This window comes from Falco punctatus (genome assembly GCF_963210335.1).
Source record: "Falco punctatus genome assembly, chromosome: 1".
In the NCBI taxonomy this organism is placed as follows: Eukaryota; Metazoa; Chordata; class Aves; order Falconiformes; family Falconidae; genus Falco; species Falco punctatus.
In genome coordinates, this window is record NC_137580.1 from 22,671,103 (window position 1) to 22,692,943 (window position 21,841).

At 38.2% G+C, this 21,841-nt stretch overlaps 1 protein-coding gene across 39 annotated transcripts in view; it reads right to left on the reverse strand.

The window, feature by feature from the left end:
- ANK2 (ankyrin 2) overlaps positions 1-21,841 on the reverse strand; it is a 395,080-nt gene that overhangs the window by 145,558 nt on the left and 227,681 nt on the right. For all 39 annotated transcript variants that reach the window (XM_080373623.1, XM_080373646.1, XM_080373648.1 and 36 more), the window contains one exon: positions 9,928-10,029. In XM_080373623.1, the coding sequence (XP_080229749.1) occupies positions 9,928-10,029 (102 nt within the window). The remainder of the gene's footprint in view (positions 1-9,927; positions 10,030-21,841) is intronic.

The window sequence follows — 21,841 nt, forward strand, 5'->3', positions numbered from 1 at the left end:
AGTTCTTCAGCTGCTGCCCAGTTTGGTGTCAATCATGCTTGTGCCATTTACCCCTGCTGGGACATCACCCAGATCGCTGTTACATCCAACAGCAATAATGGCTTATACTATTCCTGCCTAACCCTGTCATGCCAAAGCAAAGTGACCCCACAGAAAGGCAACTTCTGGGCAGAGCATCAGATCAGTCTGTTCAAAGAACATCTTGAATCAGTGAAGGCAGTACTGCTACTAGAAGTGTTTCTGCTTCTCCTGTCCTCTCCTCTGCTCTCTTCCACCCCCAGCCACCCTTCTGCAGATCAGGTCCCTCAAGGGCTCGGTGTGAGGCTGCACACGTCTCTGCCAGTGCAGGAGATGGCACAGCATGGAAGCATGACCACCAAGCCAGGGCAAGACCAGCACCACTGCTTCTGTAGTGGTATCGACTTCTTACAAAGCCAAAATACAGCCCCAGTGGTTGTCCCAGCATTACTGCAGCTTCACTGGCAAAGCACACAGCAAAGCTGCAATCTGGGCACTGGGGGAGCTTTTACATCCTCCCCTCCAGGCTCAGCTGTGACAGGTATAGACAATAACCTGGTAGTCCTAGAAAGCTTTACTCACCTTCTGCTGGTGAGACTTAGAAGTATAAAGAATGTAAAACCGTACAGATGGGGGAAAGAAAGTGTTTGAAGGAAGTGGGGGAAAATTCTTTATAGAAGTGAACATTTGCTTGCGCTACTTCAGTACATAACGGTCTTGGCACTAAAGAAAACAACTTTTGTTAAATATGATTCTTAACTCCCTAAAGTTTACTTCTATTTGAAGGTATTCATTAAGTATTCAATATCTTTAAGAACATTAGGAATCAAGAACATATATTAACTAAATTAACCCTCTTCTTTCCTTTATGCTAAGAGTCGTACCCCTTATAACTCCCATCAACTCTGATGGAAGTCAGGATGCAACATTTCCCAGGAAGATCTGCCAACATTTGAGTTTCTAATTACTCTTGCCTATGCCACAGAAGGTTAGAATGGCATTTAAGCAGCTTAGAGAAAAAATATCATCACAGTCAACGAAAATAAAACAATACAGAAAAATCTTTTTAATGTTCCAGCGTTCTCTTGAAGCATGAAATGCAATGCACTTTTATGAAGTTCCTTCCACTGATGCTGTGTTTACAGGCTCATATATATATATATACACACACACTAACAGGTCATTTGCAAAGCATTAATTACAAACACAATGAAAATTAAAAAGCTATTGTGACCAGCCCTGCATGGTCCTGCTAACTCCTTCACATGTTTTGCCCAAGTTAGGAAGTCATCTGCGCTCACCAGTGGAGGCTGAGACTAAAAAGCAATATCATAGTCTTTGTTAAAAGTCAAATACTACTCTACATCTCTTTAATAGATGTCAATCTAAGGTTGCTGCAAAGTCTCTCCTCTGAATAATATCTCCTGGGGAAGTAAAAAGTGCATCAGTTAACCCTCTTCTCAAGGATTTGGGAAAGGGCACATTAGAGAGCTGGGCACAGCCTTCTCAGGTCTGAGGGTTTGTTGAAGTTCTTCCCAAAAATATCACAAAGTAATAAATTGGATGGCTGGAAAAAAGAAAAATCATTTCAGATAATGAAAATTCTCCTTTTATATTGCTTTATAGCCTATGAATTCATGGAAATGAATTAACCTACTCGGTGACATGAACATGTGATGGTGTGGACCTCATTATAACTACAGTGCTACTTCAGTCTATAGTTAGCTCTACTGGGGGTGTTAGCTGCTTTCCCTTTGGACTAAACGTGGGAGTAATTAACAGCTGGTGCTCTGTCCCACTATAATTGAGGCAATAAAGACACCAATCAAACTAAAAGGAAGCCAACAGAACGAGAGCAAAAGCCAAACAGGTATAGGTTTTACAGAGCTCTAGAGCTGGAGGCCCCCCAAAACCACCTAATATTTGACTCCTGTTCAAGTATCAGACTTCACAGACATTCCTTGTGAATACAGAAGACTTCTTCAAAACAAATAACAAAATCCATCAGATTTTTCCTTCCAGGAAAGTAAATCTATCATCATGAAAAGTGACAAGACTCCAAAGACAAGATGGGGAACTGTTACTTGATGTTGCCTTTCGGATTACCAATTCTGTTTCAAAACACAGCAGACAGCTGACGAACCCTTAGACTTGTCAGATTTTTGGGTCTAGCCTCTGTGAGAACTATAGGTTGCACAAATGCATACTGTAAAATTAAAGTTCATTCTACTAATCAACATTTTGAGCATTGATTCAGAAGGAAGTTGGTTTTTTTTACTATGTTAACTAAAAATAGCAACCATGTCCTAAAATAACTACATTTGTGACAGAAGGAAAATAGCTTTAAAGGAATCGGAGATTTCCAACGGCTAGCAGTTTTCCATCGTATAAAATAATAGTAATTAGATCCTCTAAAGGGACTGTTTTTAAAACAGGGGAATTTTGTCCCCTGACATTTCTAACTGTCTCCAGAAGGTAGCATTCAACAAAGCATAATTAAGTAATAACTAATTATTAACTACATAACTATATTAATAGCTGTGACTAATCCCTGTATCCAGTATATACAGAAACATTAAGTTCCACCAGATCTTGGAAACAGCTGAATTGGGGAAATACTTTGATTATCTATAAAGACAGAACTCTGTGAAAACTTAGGATCTGAGAAACAAACTAAAGAAAGCATCTTGTGTTATCTCTGTTCAGGAAAGCTTACCCTTAACATTATGTACAGTTTTCTGAGACAGTATCTAGTCTAAAAATATCATTACACTGAGAAAAAAAACCCCTGCATATACAAGGCTTCATTTTTGAAAGAGCATTCAGATATCTCACTCTTAAAATTAAAATACACCCTCTGTGTTTTGCACAGAATGTGTTAGCTTCTCCCCTTCGACAGCTGGAACACAGCCATGTAGACATCCCATTCAAGCCCTTTGGAGGAGGAGGTGACGTAGCACCTGCCAGGGCTTATTCACTATTCCCTAACCTCTAGAAGAGGAGTCTGCTCCCACTCCTAATAAAATCTACAATACACCAGTGATGCTTCATCAATAGAAGCTGAGGGTCTTAGTTATCATGAAGCTTTGCGGGCAATTTTATATGGCACCAGAATCAAAGTTTGCTAGAAGCTGAAGTGCCTGTTTGTGTACTTCTCAGTGTGCAAGGGATGGTGAAGACTAAGCAATCAGGCTCGCTAGTCCTGATGATGTAGGGTGCAGTTCATTCTTTGTACTTGGGGGCACCCAAAGGGTCATCCATGTCATCAGGGAAAACGGTTAGCCAGTGCACAGGGAGACATTTTTCCTGGCTACCAGGGCTGAGACAATCCACATTAGAAATTATATTCATAGATCTGAAGGGGGTTATTTGAGCATTTTTTGGTTTGTACTATTTGTCAAGAGCTCAAAACACTTCACACAGTCCAGAAAATTCCTGAGTTAACTCAACCCAGACGTCAGGTAAAATTACTTAATTAAATCATGTTAAAATGGGACTTTTCCATTTTGCACACTAGTCAAACACTTTTTCTAGCCTAATATATTCAGGTGTAAGTCCAGTTTGACCTTAACCACAGTGCAAACCCACAGATCCTGAAAGTTGCTAGTGTTGCCACCTAACATCCAGGAATGCTTTACTGATTTCAGGCCACTAAGAAATTCCACAGCATCTATTCTGATGTTTGCATTCATCTGGCTCTGCTTTCACCTCTACAGTGCAAGAGAGGCTTTGCCAGCCACCTGCAAATGGGAAGCACTTTCTGTAGAAAATAAACCTGCAGCAATCCTAATCATATTACTCTCACAGCAAGCAAGAGAAGGTGAACACTGGAAAAAAAATACTTGTAATGTTTCCAGGTAATAATCACATTAACTGTGCTCTGTCCTAGGGTTGATCCTTTTTGTTACTATTGGTGCTTATAATCAAGACATAAAATTCACTGGATCTATTTGAATATAAGAACTTGAGTCTACGTTTATTTGCTCCTAACTGAGGAACTTTATGTTTGCCAGGTTGTATCCCATTTAACTCGGCAAGCTTTTTGTTGACAGTAGGTCTTTTAATGGAAACTTTCTCCTAGACAGTAAGACAAGATTCTTTCTGTATGTTTTCAATAAGCAGCACAAGGAAAGCCTGAGCTCTTATCCTGCTCATCATTAGATTCCTTGGCACAGAAAACACAACTGCTCTCACTTCTGTATCCTAATCCTAACTTCCATTTGACACATGCCTACTTTAATCATCTGCAGCTTTTCTTCAGCAGGGAAGGTAACGTCTCAAAATACTTTAGATTATTTCATTTCTTATTCTTCCATCTACTCTTTTCCAAAAATAAACAGTGGCCACAATTGTGGGGGGTTTAATGAGTTTTGACATTTTTCCAGTCTGAATGTCAGCCTGTAATTATTAAAAAAGGAGCAAAGAATTTTATGGAGGCTTTCTTGGTGATATAGAAAACATTTGGTTAGTATAAAGCTCCAGTTCAGGAAAACAGCCTTCTTCAGATTAGCACTTAGTTGCATGCTTAAATTAAATTAATTAGGACTTAAATGTAGTTTTTAAAAGACCAACACGTAGCTGATTTTCCACAGAATTAAAGACCTGGAGGTCTCAAGAACACCAGGAAACTTTGAGAACCTGTCCCTCTCACCCCAGATTCCTATGTCAGGGCTGCCTCTGCGCATCTGTGCCCTCGCCCCCAAGCAGCGCAACTCAGCACAGCCTCGGCACCCCACACCACGCACCCCTCCCGCCTGCAGCCTTCGCCTGGTCCCATGCAGTGCATCATGTCCCAAAGACACAGAGCGTGCGTGTTTGTTTTCTCTGGGTGAAAGTTCCTGAAATAAAATGAGTGCTGTACCACAGACTATTAAAGAGGGATTTTGTAAAACACATTTTTTTAGCATAATGCCACAAGTAAGTTGTGCACAATGTGACTCACAGCCTGAGACAAGGCTTACAGGATCAAGGTTGGCTCGAATGTATTGAGGGGACTATGAGGAGCACCAGCATGCCCAGCACAGGCTTTCCCTGCAGCGTGAGGAGAGCAGTGCCTGCACTGGGCATCCCCTGCACTGCTCCCTAGTCTCACTTCAGAGAAAACCAGCTGTTTTAGGCCAGAAGGAGCCTGCGAGCCAACTAATACATACATAGTGTGGGTGATTAGGGAACCAGGACTCAGGAGTGGAACTAGGGAGGCAAGTCATCTAAGAGCATAGGCACACTCATGATGTTCCCAAATGTAACCAAAGGGCAGGAGTTTTAATTGTTACGTGCAGGGATATGGGAGTATACCAAGGGACACCACACCAATCACACCTTTCACTAATAACTGTTATTCACAAAACTCTTGCTCAAGACATGTCAAAGTCAATGCATGTCAGGAGCAGCATGTTCACAGTCTTCTTCTCCACTCGCAAACTTTCCCTGATTGTCTGCATCTTTTTTCCAGGAATTCTTCCTCTTTACAGCTCTTCCACTGTTGGAAGTGGAACAGAATAAACTGTGCTGCCAACAAGCTGAACCTGACACTATAGTAGCCTATGAAGGTGAACAGTCTTTGAAGTTTCAATTTAGATGGTGCACTGAAATTTTTAGCCTATCTCATGATGCATGAGTTACAAAACCAAGCTTATGAGACACTGGTATTGAATGATTTACTGATTTTCATGTCATTTTGATTAAATCTGGCTAAGATTTAGGGGAAAGTTGGACACCATACAGCCTGAGCTTTCAAGTCCCCCTTCACAGAAATGCCACCGATTTCACCAGCATGTCAAGACATCTTTCAGGTCTGATGCAGACACTTGCGTATTTATTCTAAGTCACAGTTACAGTCCTATTAAATTTGATTATATTAGTCAAATAAGCGGTGCAAATGTAGGTCCCTCGGCTATGAAACAAAAGTAATTGGATTTATATGACAGACTTACAAAAGAGCCAAGCTAAAGCATTCTATCACATCACAGCCATATCCATGGTGAAACCTTAACAGTGTATTTTTATACAGCAGTAACAACTTTCCTGAAAGAGGAGGCAGTATGTTAAGCAGCAAATTTAAGTACCTTTTTTTAACAATATGTAAAACAATTTATGTTATAGATAAGATTGACCAGTCATAAGAGGATATTTAAGTTTACAGTTTTCCGAAACACAGTAAAAAAACACGTCTACTCCCTAACCATCTGAGGGAAATCAGAATTGCATTGCTAATGCAAGTGAGCTACAAGATTTTGATCTGCTTGGACACAAGTTAGCTAGTCAGCTAAAGATACCACCCACTGAACGTTTACTTACCGGCTGAGATCTCACCAAAATAGCAAGGGAAACCTCAGACTTCCGCCATCTCAGGTCACAGGGGATCAGCTGCTTTGTGTGGGATGGCCAAGGAAAATCAATTGGCTGGCCACACTGCATTCGGTGTGATAAAGTAGCACATGATATTACTATAAAGTCCAGGCTGCCCAGTGCTCTTTCTGCTGTGTGAGTGCACATTCTAAATTGGATTTCATCTTGCTCTTGGTGAAACAATTACCTCTACAGTTCCAGAAACTGTTCCTAAGGGAGGAGACCAACACTATGGAGTGCTAAACCTCCTCCTGCTTCCTTTTCACTTCAAAATGAAGAAGTGTTTTAGAACCCACTGAAGATACATGAAGTCATACACTAACTAAACAGCTGCAAAAAATTCCTTCTGAAATTCTGTGAAGGCCAAGAAAGGATTTGGGCAACCAACAGACCAAGGAAGTCTTCATTAAAACTGAACCACTGACGTCAAAGATGCACCAGAAATGCAAAAGAGACTGGTTAAAATAGTACAAAGCTATTTCTTATAATAATAGGTTCAGGGTATACCTCAAGTAAGCCAAAGGAAGATGATGTATAAATACTTCCTTGGAAAAATTAATTCCAACTCTTTCTGCCCCAAAGTAAGCCCCTTACAGGTTTCTGAATGAATTTACTAATAATTTTCATACAAGCAGCTTCCAGATATCAAAGAAGAAAACAAAATTTTCATTTATTCGCTGAGATTTCAGAACTATAGTAACTGCAACCCATATTCCAGAGACTGGGGAATTTGCCATCAGCACCCCTGGGAGGCCACCATTCCAGAGCATACTGCCCAGTGAGTTTGTTAAAATTCTTTCAGAAAAATGAAGACTTACAATTTTGTGTGGGATTATTGCTCTTGCCACCAAAGAAAACCCATGCTTTTGTAGCATTTCTTTGCTATCAAAGAAATCCATGGCTTCTAGAGCCCATTTTCATATCAGAGGAGGAAACAACTCAAGCTTTCAGTCTGATGACTCTCAAGCTCTCAGTCTGATGACTGACTTGGAGAATGTGTACCTTTCACCTTAGTAGTTAAAAAAAAAGTATTAGGGATGCTGCTTCAACAGCCTTTTCCCTTCTAGTTGCCCCCGAGATCAATTTATCAGCTATCACAGCTTAATGGAGTCATAATATAACTCCCTTACTAACTCCAAAGACAAATACAGCTTTATTTCCTAAATATTTTACTTATTTATAACAGGCATATGCACAGCAACTAGCAGCTCAGCTCCTGGACACAATTTACATTAGAAGCCACAACTGTGTCTCAGGACACAGTAATGAAAATGTTGATTATTTCTGATCTTATTCTAACTAATGATCAGAACAGATAAGACAATATGGGTGCTTTCTTAACACAAAACCTAAAATACTATTTTTACTTTGTTTTTCTCCACTATCCAGTACTAATAGGTTCCATCCCTACATACTTCCCAAAGGAGAGTGCAGCTCCAAATGTCTTATACTTGAAATGTGCTCTGCCAAAATAGGAATATTTTTGATAAAATCAAAATGTAAAAGTAACATGAATGACAGGAGAGAAGATTAGATTCACAGTGGAATTATCTTTCTTTTCTTCCATAAAGCTTATATTTTTTTATATATATATATATATACACTTTCCATCATTTTCCTGTCTTTATGTTATTTAGAGGATACTTTTCACCACAAAACAGATAAAAATTGAAAAACCTAATTTTAATATCGCATACAAGCAAATAATATTTCAATTCCAAGATCTGTTTACTAAAATACTAACTGAATGATCTGAATAACAAAGCATTAATACAATCCACAGATAATGTGCAAATTTACCTATTTATTTCACTAACATCTGATCTCTGTGGTATGAATTAATTGCTATCTCATTCCCTCAGTATTCACATTAATTTAATGAGCAAGTCAAGTAATAACAGGCACTGAAAACTAAGCATAAAACTAAAACCTCAGATTACATTTCTTTATTTTGGAGAAACTTGTATCAACATATTGCAAATACGGCCAGGATAATTTCTTTAAGAATAGTTAAAAGTTTGTTACAAATTTAGACCTGTAATTTATTTAAGTTATTGCTGTTACTATCATATGGATAAGTGGGCGCCCTGGAACAGAACTCTTACTCGAGGTATGACAAAAAACCCAGATGCTAAATAGTGTTCCCATGCTACAGAGCTTAAACCTAATGCACTGAATATGAAAAAAATGATGTTTACAAGAGACTTCTTTAGGTGACTGAAAAAAGTTTTGCAATTCAGTTTTGGAATCTACTCAAACACTATTGCATTCACCTTTGCAAATCATTGCATGAAGAACAGTTAGTCTCTATCAGTTTCACTTTTCTCATTCATTCAAGCACACCTCACTTTAAAATATCAAGCGATGTCTTCACATGTAAGATAATGATACCATTTTTCATGCATGGCTTTCAGCTTCTTCCTTGGCTTCGCCAAGGATGCCAGTCCACACTGTGCTTCAGACAAATGTTTGCAACAAGGAATTGGAACTTTTTAAACTAACCCCTACACCTGTGAAGCTGCTAGAAAAGAGGTCTTCAAAATAGCTTAAAAAAAAAAAAAAAAAGTCCCAAAACCTGACAGGTTTCCACTTGCCATGGAATATATTAATCACAGTTATCTCACTGCCATCCTGTGCTCCTCTGTCAAGTTGTTGTAATGCCTGTTGCTCCTCACCTCCTGTTTGTGATGCATGTTCTTTGGAGGAAGGCATAGCTTTCATTAAAATGAGCAACTCCCATTACATGGGCATGCCTTATTACAGTGAGTAAATGGATACAATAAACAAAGAGCAATAACTAACAGAGGGAAAAAATATGAGTGCTGGCATAGTCCCGCTTCTCCAGACAAAGAAAAGAATGAGAGACTCTCAGGATGGGCAAGAAGACTGGGTAACGGGTGGGCCTCAGCTTCCCAAGGCTCCTGGCCAAGACAGTTCAGCCTCACCCCACCACAGCAACACACACCCAAGCAGACGGGAGTGGGGTGGGTTTTTCTGAACACAGATGCCTCCGGCCATCCAGACTGTAACTGTCTACAAGGAAACCAACGAGAATTTACCAAGAATTTTCAGCTTCATATCCTGGCATACTTCATCACAGCATTTACCTGTGTCCAAAGAATACTACATCATAACTTCCTCAACTAGAACTCTTTTTTCCCCCCTGCAACTTCAGTATTCTGAACAATACAACTGCATTTAATGCTCACTGTTTCCATTAGAACTGGAACTTCACAACAGCAAGTCCATTAGCATTAGACTACCAAAGCGTACCTTAAGTTTTGATTATAGGTACTTCATTAACATATATCCATACCTGGAGAACATTGGCAAGAAAGAGAAGCTCAAAAAGTCTTGCACAAAGCTTTACTAAAAGCAGCACAGCTTTATAGGCATTATCAAGCTCCCTGTAGAAAGATACCACTGAGGAATAAGACTGAAGACATCACTTGAGGTGAATCAAAATACCTGGATGAAGTAATCTAGCCTGAAAAAACTAGTTTTTGAGGAGGATGTTCTTGTAACTCACTCTTGCAAACTTCTGTCCTTCAAATATCTTACCTGATTACATGTGTTAATGTCTATTCCACTTTTCAGGTATTCCACTACTTTGTCCAGATTGCCAGCTCTAGCAGCTCGGAGAAAGCTTGCATTGCTGTCGGACTGTAAAAGATAAGAAGAAAAAAATCTCTGGTTAGCTCCTGCTTAAAAGAGAGCGCAACTTCATCACTGGTGAAAGGTTTCTGCATTTTATGCTGCAGGAGAGTAAAACTGTGAAGAAAACCGACTTTCCATTATATCTGTGTTAATTAGCATACAGATACTTAAACAAGGCAATACTGGCACAAAAGAATGCACACCTGTCAGAGAGAGCAAAACAGAGCAATAATTGCTGAAGTTCAAAAATTAGCAAGAACCAAAGGGGAAAAAAAAAAAAAAAACCACAAACACAAACCAACAGAAATCATAGCAACTGAAATTGGCAACAAGAAAAAAAAAATAAATGCATTAACTTGCTAGCCATATTTTTCTGGATTTTTTATATACAAACACATATATGCTCAAAACTCTGGAAAATAATGGACCAATCCTATTATTGGCTATGCTACTTAAAAGAACATATACTTGCTTTGGATTTGTACTTGGCATAAAAAGTTACGTGACTACAGTGCATATTCATGCACACATACTGGTGAAAAAACAACATCCAAGAGCAAGAAAGTCCTGTGTCTTATCTCCTGTGACACAGAAGTGGGGTGTGTTAGAGGGAAAAAAAAATAGAAAATAAAAAGTCCTACAAAACCAGGCAGCACTGCAAGCGTAGCTAACCATAGAACAAAGCGGATGAAGTACTCAAGCCTGAGTAGCTAAATCCAGGATAATGTTGTAAACATGCCCACTCCTGAACTGCCTGCATTCATACATTCACATTTAAAGCCCCATTAGCATTTATAGGTTAAAAAAAGTTAAATCATGTTTTTGTTTTTCATCTAGGTTGTGGGATGTGCTGTTAAGCAAGGGAGCGTGAAATGTGTCAGCCCTCCTGCCTTTATCTAAGATTAAAACATGAAATTACACAGGCTATTTGAAACCAGCATATACTTTGATGCTCACCCACATATGAACCTACACACAGGTAAATTGACTACTAATGCAACCGCAGAGATCAGAAATAAAACAAAGGCATACAACAGAAGTAATGATTAAACAGAACAAGAATTTTCAAATGCACACAGAGACAGTAAAATTTTTCACACTTAAAATATATAAATAGAGGAATGAGCTTCAAAAAGCAGATAAATAACCATGAAAGCCTGTTTTGTGGGGATGTGATTAGATCGGTACAGGAGAGCACGCACACCATTGGACTAGTACTCGGAGTTCCTGTGAAACACCTCCAACTGAGCGTGTTTCTCATCTAATTTCACTTCCCTCCCTAATTTCACCTTCAGAAACACCAGCTGAAAAACATTCTTTCACATCATGAAAATATCCTAAAAGCCTCCTACTTTCAACATATTAATACTGATCAACAAAGAAATTTACTTCAGTCACCCAATCCATTTCGATGCGTTTATTTCAGTCACCCTACTTATCACGCTGTACTAACTCACTTCACAATCCCCGATTCCAACCTATTTTAATCTGCAACAGATGGATGTCATCAAAATGATTCTTCTTACAACTGCGCTACATGCCAAGACAAAAATATTTCCTTTTAAATTCCTTTGCAAACTTAAGCACATATTCCACATCTTTTACTGCTAAGAAAACAGACCCCCTTTCTAAACCCGCAGCAGGGTGAAGGGAAAGGTAGGGCAGGAATTCACGTTGACAGAACCCTTTTCCAGCTTCAGGCTTCAGTCAGGCAGGCATTTGGATGAGGCTTGATGCAGAAGCAGATTCTGACAGGTACATGAAAGAGATGCCTTTTTCAGATGGAAGGATAGCTATTAGCACTGCACCCTCTCCTGTGATGCGTACATGCACATAAAGACACAAAATGATACTTTAATGTTTACATGTCCTTGAAAAATCAGCTGTCTTGGTGGCAAAATCCAAGAATAAATATTTGAGCATGAGGGGTAAATTAAAACACCTGAAATTAATGGGAAAAGCATCTTTGGCCTCAACAGGAAACATGTTTTATGGGTTTTGCCTTTTTTTTTCATGCTCTACTACTTCTACAATAATTTGCCATGTCAAAGCTGCAAACATCTATTTTTATACTTGTAAAAGATTAAGTGAGAATAGTACAACAAATGAACATCTACAACTTTGGTTTTATGAGGGATGAATCAAACATCACTTGTTCTTTCAAGCAGAGTAACAGACTAACGATGTTAAAGTCTCAATTACTGCTGAAAGCTCAGGTTGAAGCTAAGACCATAGGAATACATTCCATTTGTTGCTGGCTAAGAAGATGCAAACAGTGCTTTCAAAACAGGTTCTCATTTCCTTGATTCATACTTTCATTATATCAAAATTAAATTACTGCAATGCACATCATTTCTAGACACATTACATACACCTGAATATCAATCACAATGCAAAATATGAACTTCTTGCCTCTGTGAGGAGTTATTATGAATTAAGTCTTCATCGTTAACTCCTGGTACAGGCATTTTTATTGCAGTGTCTCTTACTGTGTGTATTCTCACTTAACAGTGCTTGACTGTGAAGAGAAGAAAAACAAAACTGCTGAAGTCCCAGTGAAACACGACGAGATATTGGTGCTTCATTTGGGTGCCTCTGAAAATCCTAGTCTACATGATCTTTGCTTTTTTACACATTTTTTCACTGCAACATGGACTGATCTCGTATTAGATGAATGAGACTGTACCTATCTCCTCATAGTCTGGCCTCTCCTATTTCAAAATAGATTCTCACAGACTTGCATGAAGTTCTCATTTATGTCCAACTAGAACACACAAATAAAAGACCTGAAGCAACAATTCAGCTGAATTTGTATACAAATTCACATACAAATACCAGTGAGTGCTTCCATGAAATACTCAAAAGATTCAGCACTGTGTTTTAAAGCTTAGAAGTCCTAAAAGTCAGGAGTACTGTGATCTGTATTTTCTTTCCTGGTTTGTCAACTCTAATTTTTTGTACCTCGTTAGTAGTTTGTCCTTTGCCCCATTCTTCTAATGTCTTTAAAACACCCTTTTGTCAGTACTACTGTCTCAGCAATTTACTCACTTCAGCACATTATGAATTCAAATCCACTTTAACAAAATCATCTCAGTAGTCAGTAGCAGCAGTTTTCTTACCACACTACGAAACGATGATTCTTTTTATCTGAGGGCTTTTCCAATTGATTCAGTAATCCCATGAAATATGTTGTTTGCTTTCATGTAGATTTTTAGTTGAATTCAGGACACGTTTCAGTGGCACAAAAGCTGGCATATTGGTCTTTGCTAGTTTGCGGACTGGTGAAGACAAACTGTCAACATGCTGTCATTTGAAGATACTTTCTTTACAAGAAAGAAGATAAAAACACAGAGCCAGAGTCCTTTGCACCATATGATACGTATCACGTCATCTCTTCCTATGCACACACCCTGAGGCTGGGTTTGCAGTGTGGTTTTTTAGGAGTTTTACATATGTACACAGACCGCACTCAAAAGCAAGCACCCTACCAATACAGAAAATAAAGGCTTACAAGAGAATATGGCTCCAGCAGCTACCAGCACCCACGTGAACATGAGAACATGAGAGGCTTCCAATCTGGGAAACTCAAGTGTCGTGACGACATGTTAATTTGCAAAGTCTCAGCTGGCATCTCTACATGTCACCCACTGTTCAGGTCAGTCAGAATTAAGAATCTCTTTGACTACATGTGGCCACTAAGGCTGGGCAATCTAATATGTTATAAACCCACTATTAGAATAAGATGTGAAGAACTGAAGAATATATAGCTGATATTTTATAGTATGGGACAAAGGCACCATCTGTGGACATAACAAGCTTTTTCTAATGCACTACTCCAAGATATCCAAACTGCTCTATGAAAAATGCACCACCAACAGTAGTTAACATTTGACTGCTCCCTAGAGAATTTTTCTTTTCACTACAATCATGATTGAATCTAGACGATGTACTTGCAGTTCTACAGATACCAAATATTGATGAAAGAAAAGGACAACAGTCACTGTAAAAAAAAAACCAAAAACTATACCCAACTTCCAATACATCTGCAGTCAGAGTACTGCAAGTCCTTGATAAGTACTTTTTTAAAAAACTCTGTTTGCAATGCAATTCTAATAGGTGCTATAGATTTGTGAGGACTATTTTGTGTTCCTGAATTTCATAAAAAGCTCCTATCTTTTAACTTAACTTTTCTTTATTAACTTTTGACTGAGGATAGGCAATTTCAGCCAGAAATCAGAATTTTCAGAGCACTATAAACAACTGAACTACAATGTGAAAAACATCACTATAAGCTTAAGTACATTCACAGCAGAATGTAAACATGTTCTTTGTAAGTACACAGTTGTCAGACACTGCATAAGAAAAATAAGAAACGATGAAGTGAATATATGATTACTTTTTTTAAATGACTGAGAGGCTGTGGATCCAACTTCCTTTCTGCTAATTGCAATGTCAGAATTTTGCCTGAATTTGAAACATATAGCTCAGGGAATCCCAGTACTTAGAGCATACATGGAAATTAGTATTTTATTCAAATAGACTAAATCCTTCCCTTCTGGATGCTCTGTCCTCGCCTGTGGTTGCCTTTCTTGTCTCACAGCATACCGCACCACTTAGTGCACATAGCACACACCTGTTTCTCAAAGGCAGTTTAGAGAGCTGTGCAAAAATAAATTGTAAAATCATATGCTATACCAAACCCATAGGAATTTCTCCACATATTCCAATTTGCTAGTGAAAACCAACTTCATGCTTAAGAAGGAAAGATTGGGGGAGTAGGAGGCTTCAGTTTTCAAAAGGCATCTCTCATATTAACACCATCCAAAACATCCAAATACTTGCTTCAAATGATGGCTATAGCAAAATTATCCCCGCAGGCTGGCTTTGGTTTTTTCCCCCCCTCCAGATAAGGTGAATGACCCCAGCCAGCCCATCATCACAAATATCTCTGTGGGACAACAGAGTCTAGCAAAAATGCCTGCTGAACAATTCTCATCTGTTAAATACAGTTTATTAATTGAATGACAGGAAAAACAGAATTCAAAACTGATGTGTGACAACCAAATGGTAGTTTTACACTTTAATGTAACGGTTTTGGTTTGTATGTATATGAAAGTGTGCCCCTGAACACTGACAACCCTGTTAGGCTTACCTTTCAAGCATCGACTCTGGCACATACTGCTTTGATCATATGGAGAAAATGTATTTAGCTATAACTTTTGTAAAGACCGGCCCTGATCAGCAAGCGAGCAAAACCTGCTATGAACTTGCACGCTTTATATAAATCAAGACATTCAAACCATTAACAGTTATAAAAACTTCCATGTTAAATCAAACTCTGTAGTGTTGTTGCATGTGAGATCAGCATGAAGACAGAATTTGTCAGTAGGCAGTGTTCGGGGTTCTCTGACAGCGTTAATGCCAATTACAAACTTCAGAGCTGTGGGGCAGTGTTTGTTCAACAGCTGTTTCTATAATTAGTAAAATGCTGATGGCTTGTTAACTCTTCTTCATTAAAAAGCTCTCAATTGACTGGTGGCTCATCATGTTGATATATTCAGGTAATGCCTGGAGCTGAGAATTCAGCTCACCGCAGAAGGAAAGTTGCATGATCTGAACTCTGGGTTTCATGGCTTCTTGATATTATTCAGTACTTAAAAAGATGCAGGTATGTAAACACTTTCCATTAATTTTTTATTATGCCACACTTACTAGTAGCATGTCAATTTATGATCCTACCCTTGAGAAAACCACTAAATTTTGTCCCAATTGGCTTGGTTATTCTCTGATTTCAGAAACCATCTGTTCAAACCAGCCATCATTTAATTGGGTGCAACTCTAAAAGCAGCGCAGATGAGGTGTTACCATTACCCAACTCATTTGTCACATATGTATTTTTTGCCAGTGTGGTAGCTTTTTCCATACCAGCATTCAAATGTAAAAGATAGGACTTCAAAAGGAATGCTTTTTCCTTGCAGAACAGTTTCTGTAAAACTTGCCAGCAAGTAAGTTTTTCAGTGGCTCATACTTTACCTTCTGTACCCTAAATTACTGCTTTATTGAGCCAGAAGTGCTGCTGATCTCCAAAGGGCATCGCACCAGAACAATGGTGATATTGTGAACTGCAAGCCTAAGATGCAGCTATGACTGCAAGAAGGCAAAAGATTTTTAATTTAAATAAAAAATAAAAATTTGAAACTACCACAGCTGAGTCTCAGCCTGTGGTTCTGATATGAATGCCAGAATGTGAACTAAATCTTGCACTTGCAATGGCACAGGCTCAGTAATCCAATGCCGGTAAATGAGTTAAATGAGATAATAACAGCTGTAATGGAAACATATTTTCCCAGCCTTTAATGAAATAACATCCATCTTCTGAAAGAAAAGAAATACAACAGTGCCTTACTTTCAAAGCCCCTTCCTTTGCTTATAAAAACACATGTTTTCCTCCCACTAATTTACTGGAAGACATGAAAGAAGACAAATTAAATCACAGATCTTAAAGAAATTTCACTATCAAAATTCCAGGATGAACAACATGCCAAATTTTCTTATTTCAACTTCAGAAAAGTATTTTTATCACACAGCTTTTCCCATTCAAGCACGTTTAGGCATTTCAGATTAATTCATCCTGCTATGTACCTTTGGTTGTACAGAATGTGTAATAAACAGTTGACTAACTATAAAGCCCACAATTCTAAAAGAGCAGCCTTAACTAAACAAGCACCTCTTTCTCATCATCTCATCCAGGAAAAAGACACAACTGACCTTAGAATAAATTAACATTTTTTTAAGAAATGAGAAGCTGAATCACAGGAACTGTTAAGTGTGAAGGGGAAGACAAGGTTTCAGAGACAAGAGATCGCTAGCAAGTTAAATATTCTCTACCAAGACGTGGCTAATAGCACATAGCAATTAATTACTTTCATCTCAGGAGTCTGTCTCTCTAGGTTGATGATGATGGTTATAAATCAGAAAAATAAAAATATTCTTTCAAGTACATACTATGCACCTGAATAATTTAAGGCGCTTTGTGTATTTAAGCCAATTAATCATAGAATGTCACAAAGGAGACTGAGAAGTTGGCACCTCTTTTACCGGCACTGAACTGGAACTGTGGCTGGAGTTGCCCTCACCATAGTGTTGCACAGAGTATGGACACGGGCCCACACTTGGCATAAAGACTCTTGCTACTTACAACAACAAGTGCTGGGTAACAAGACGACAGTGAAATAGCTACAGGAAAAGAAAAAGCTTTTGGGCTATAGACTGCATATGACCCAGGTTTAAAACATTTGGTGATTTCAAATCAAAACTAGCTCATACATATTTAAAGACAGAAAATTATTGTCTGCCACAGAAACCTGTGACAGAGTTGACTGGATTCAAGAGTGACCCCTTCACTATGTTCTGTGTGCCTCGCAATGGGTATCTACTACGGGATGTGTAGGAGCCAAAACTATACAGTGCCAAAGCAGGTGGGAAGACTAATGTTGTTTGTATTTACTACACATATGGGTAGAAGCTTTCCTACAGTAGACAAAGAGGCTGCATCCCAGAAGAGATACAGTGTGTAATAATATTCAAGATTTGGAGTGTCCCTGAGAAATGCATTTCATTGGTATGACTGGAGATGGAAAGAGCCATCGCAAAAAAGAGCCCAATGAAATAAAACTAGGTTGAGGCATGCATTATGATTCATGCATGTTATAAAATAACAAATGTATTATAATTCCAATGTATTTTTAATAAATATTTTTGTTGAATTGTTGAGTTGAAAGACTTCTTCCAGTGATTTTAATATTTGCATATGACGGTTTTGTAGTAGTTTGGTATCTTATTACAAAGACTGTTCTCCGAAAACTGCATTTGATATTTAGGAATTTCCTTATTGCTGTTACACTATCCCAACAAACATGGATTTTTGAGAAACATAAGGAGAGAAAACTTATGCCTCGCTATGCAGCTTTATCTGAATACCAGTTCCTGCTACAAGACTGCTCCAGACAGACACAACTGAAAGTTATTACATGTGTATGGACCCTTCTAATTTTTACTAATGGAAAAGCCAAGCTTCAGCTAGCTTCTATCTTATGATATTGATGGGAAAATTCCCAATTATTTGCACAGGATTACTTTCATTTTATACCAGTTGTTATATTTCAACACCTTTCACTCTTTTGCCAGCTCCTCTTTGAAATTCCAGAGCTTGCAGGATACCAGCCATCCAGCCACTCTTTTCTTTCCACTGGAATGTACAAATGCCTAATGAGTTTTGCTGTGTTTTTAACCAGGAGGAGAATAAAGGGCTACATTTGGCAAAACATTTCAAAATACGCTTAATTTTTACCACATCTTTAGGTCCAATTGATCTCAAATTAAAACAGATTTAAGCTATGTGCTAAAGGACGGATTTAAATACATGATTAACTGTGTTCCTGAGTTTGGGCCAATATTAGCAAATACAGCAACAGCAAAAGAGTAAGATAAAATTAATGTAAAATCAACCCCAATTTGAGCCAAGAAGCAAATGTCTTCTATAAACCCTTTATGATGCTTTAGCGGCCACAGACATCTGTAGGAGTCCTCCCACTATGTTCATTAATTTGACATACTGGACACACTGCCAACTGACTTTTACTGTGTCAATGAAGGATTTGTGAGAACCAAGGCAAAACTGCATAGTTTTCCATGAAGAATAGAATAAAAAAATTTTTGCCCAGCTGCATATTCCTTCCAAACACAGTATCTGAAAAGATAGAAAGTATTTTAATCCATACTGATTTTATAATTTAAAGTAACATCAGTAATACAGTTCTAAACCAAAACAGCACTTTGGTACTAGCTGAACTTCAGGCATGTGAAATCCCTGCTGTCCCACTGAGCTATCTGTGTTCTCAAAATCAAATATTTCAGTGTAAGTCCAGTTTTGGAAAGAATGGGTGCAAGCCTGAATTATACTCATCACTATGAAGCCAAAAAATAGAATCTCAAAAGTGCCTGGAAAACATAGCCTGGATTTAAAAAAAAAAAAAAAAAAAAAAAAAAAATGAAGAAAGAAAACAAACAAACAACTGAAAACCAACAAACCAAATCCCAAAGGTTTTGGGTTTAAAGAATGAAAGCTTTTACCACTGTCTAAGTAATCCTACAAACTAGAAAAATTGTCATGTCTTTTACCAAGGCTTTTAAACTACTCTAAAAATAGAAATGGGTAATTCTGTTGTTTAATGGGAATATTTCCTGTACTGGAATTTGAGTGAAAGTATCATTTAGTCATTTCCTGAAACAACAAGGGTTCAGGATATGTTCAAAATAACCACAGGGTCAGTCTTGGTTTTTCTACGCAATTATATACAGCTATATAAACACACACATTTACTGAAGTCACTTAAATAATTATATGGAACCAAGATTTCCACTAAAGGAGCTGAATAATATTAAAGGAAGGAAAAATACTGAGGATCATTGGGATACCATATACTGAGATTTTGAGGTGTTAGGAACAACTTTAGAACTTGGCAGGCACTTAAATGGTTTCCATGGCAAGTTTCCATTACTAATGATGTTCCTAAATAGAGAGGTAATAATGCTGGAACACCTCTAGGAAGAATTAGGATGCCATTCCAAGCATATCTAGCAGAATAATAACTAGGCTTAGCAAAAATGTAGCCTGTAAGTGAAGTTTATGACAGACTGTTGACAGACGATTCTATCACTCTCATTAATTTTTCAGCCCTTTCCATCCCTTGTCTTGTGGTTAAAGGGACATCTTCTAGTAAGTGCACTAACACCACCAGTGCCAATGAATCAAACAGCTTTACTTACCTAAACATCATTAACCGGTTGCCCATTGATTCAAACTTACTGGTACCATAAGCAGAAAAAAAATTACTTCATGTTTGAGATGGACTAAAACAGGTAAACAAAACGCAGCAGTTTCTAATTTAATGCCAGTTCTGCCAATACAACTCATCATAAAGACCTTATTTGCACAGAAAGGTAAAATGGATACCAAAGTAGTAAATTAAGAATTTTTAACTCTGTCCATTACTGAAAGAAAACAGGTTTCATTTAGGAGGTTTTTTTTGTGGGTTGGTGGTGGGGTTTTTTAGGATGCATGCAAATAGCATCATACTCAGCACATATAATTTCCTTATCTCTCCACATTAATTTATCCCAAATCAGCTGAGGAGTTACACTTCAAGAATATTTAAACCCACACCAAACCCTCCCCTTCACCAACCATGACATCAGCTGTTTGTATATTGGCCATGGTATTAAGCACTCATCATCTCCCCTTGATCTCCAGCTGAACACTACCTGTGAAACCTCCTGTAATCCTGGGACTAAATTTCAAACAATTCAGCTCTGGGCAGCAGAAAGAGGTACCAGTTTCATCTAATTTCACCCGTGAAACAGCTACACCACTAATTGAAGCAGGCCCCATCAGCTCCCTATGGCAACAAGTAATAATAATAACAATGAAAAGGGATACTTCCTAAAAGCAGTTTATCTCACTTTAAGGTAAGTGTCTAAAATTCAGAGAATGAACAGCTCTTTGGCCATATTTCTGTAAGCCTTTGTTCTAGAAGACTGCAATGCATGGCACTGGCCTACTTAAGTATTTAAAACTCACTGGTTTTAAACCCAGGCACGCACTCATGTTTGCTGTAGCAAACAGCAGTGAAAGGGCCCTGGCTGGAGCACGAGTCCTACACTCTGCAAACACAGATATTTCCCAAGGTTTTGCAAATTGCTTATCACTTCTCAGTGTCACTGCTTCACAGGTAGCTCCCTGTATTGACTCTCCTGCTGTCTTGTACGACGACATGAAAATCCGCATTACCAAACCTGCTGTCTTGAGAAAACTTCTCCTCTGAATGATGCAGTAGGATTTGAGAATGATCCTGTCCTGAAACTCAGAGAGCAGTCTGTCCTAGGTAGTCTGAAATACAACATGATCCATGTCGTATTGGATCCATGTTGTATTCTTGCACCAAGGAGCAAGACTGGATCATATACTTTCAAGAGCAAACATGAAGGTAAATAAATATCCAAGTAAAGAGGGAGACTAAATGTCCAGCAACTGCAAGAAACCCCAGCATTTTGGCATCTGAGATTGTCTTTGTTTCAACACATTAAAAAAAGAATTAATTAAAACTATAATATAGAATTATGAAATAGTTTGATGATTTTTTTAATGCTCTTTTTATTTCAAATATGACCTCTATCAAAATTTGACTCCCCATTTGAGAAATTATTTGGCATCATATGGACAATTCAAGAGAGTCAAACCAACACTACTGATTTCTTCAGCAAGATGGACTTGAAGCAGCAGACTGTATTTGATTTTAGTTTAGAAAAGACTGGATTATGCAAAGCAATTTTGCTATTTGAGTTGGCAGAATACCAAATGAATTGTTCTGAACCTTGTATTTGGTACAAGATTCACAGAGTCATCATATTCAGCTTGACTTGGCAGTTTCTTTAATAAACCAAGATAGCCAATATGGCTACAGCTATATAAAACCATATAAAAGCACAGGAAATGTATAGCTATCTAAGTATTGTGCTGGATACTATATCTCTGTTTGGGGAAAAAAACCCATACGATTTCTCCCTTTAGCACAAAACTTTGATGACATTTCTAATTTCCAGACACTTTTTTTCCCAACCTTTTTGCAAGGAATCACAATAATAAGTATAATAAAAGACTGTAAACCTTCTTATGGAAGTACAGCGATTTTCCTTTGTAGTCCTGCAAGCACTGTGACATCTCAGTCAAGGCAGATATTCTAAAGCAACTGTCAGTCCC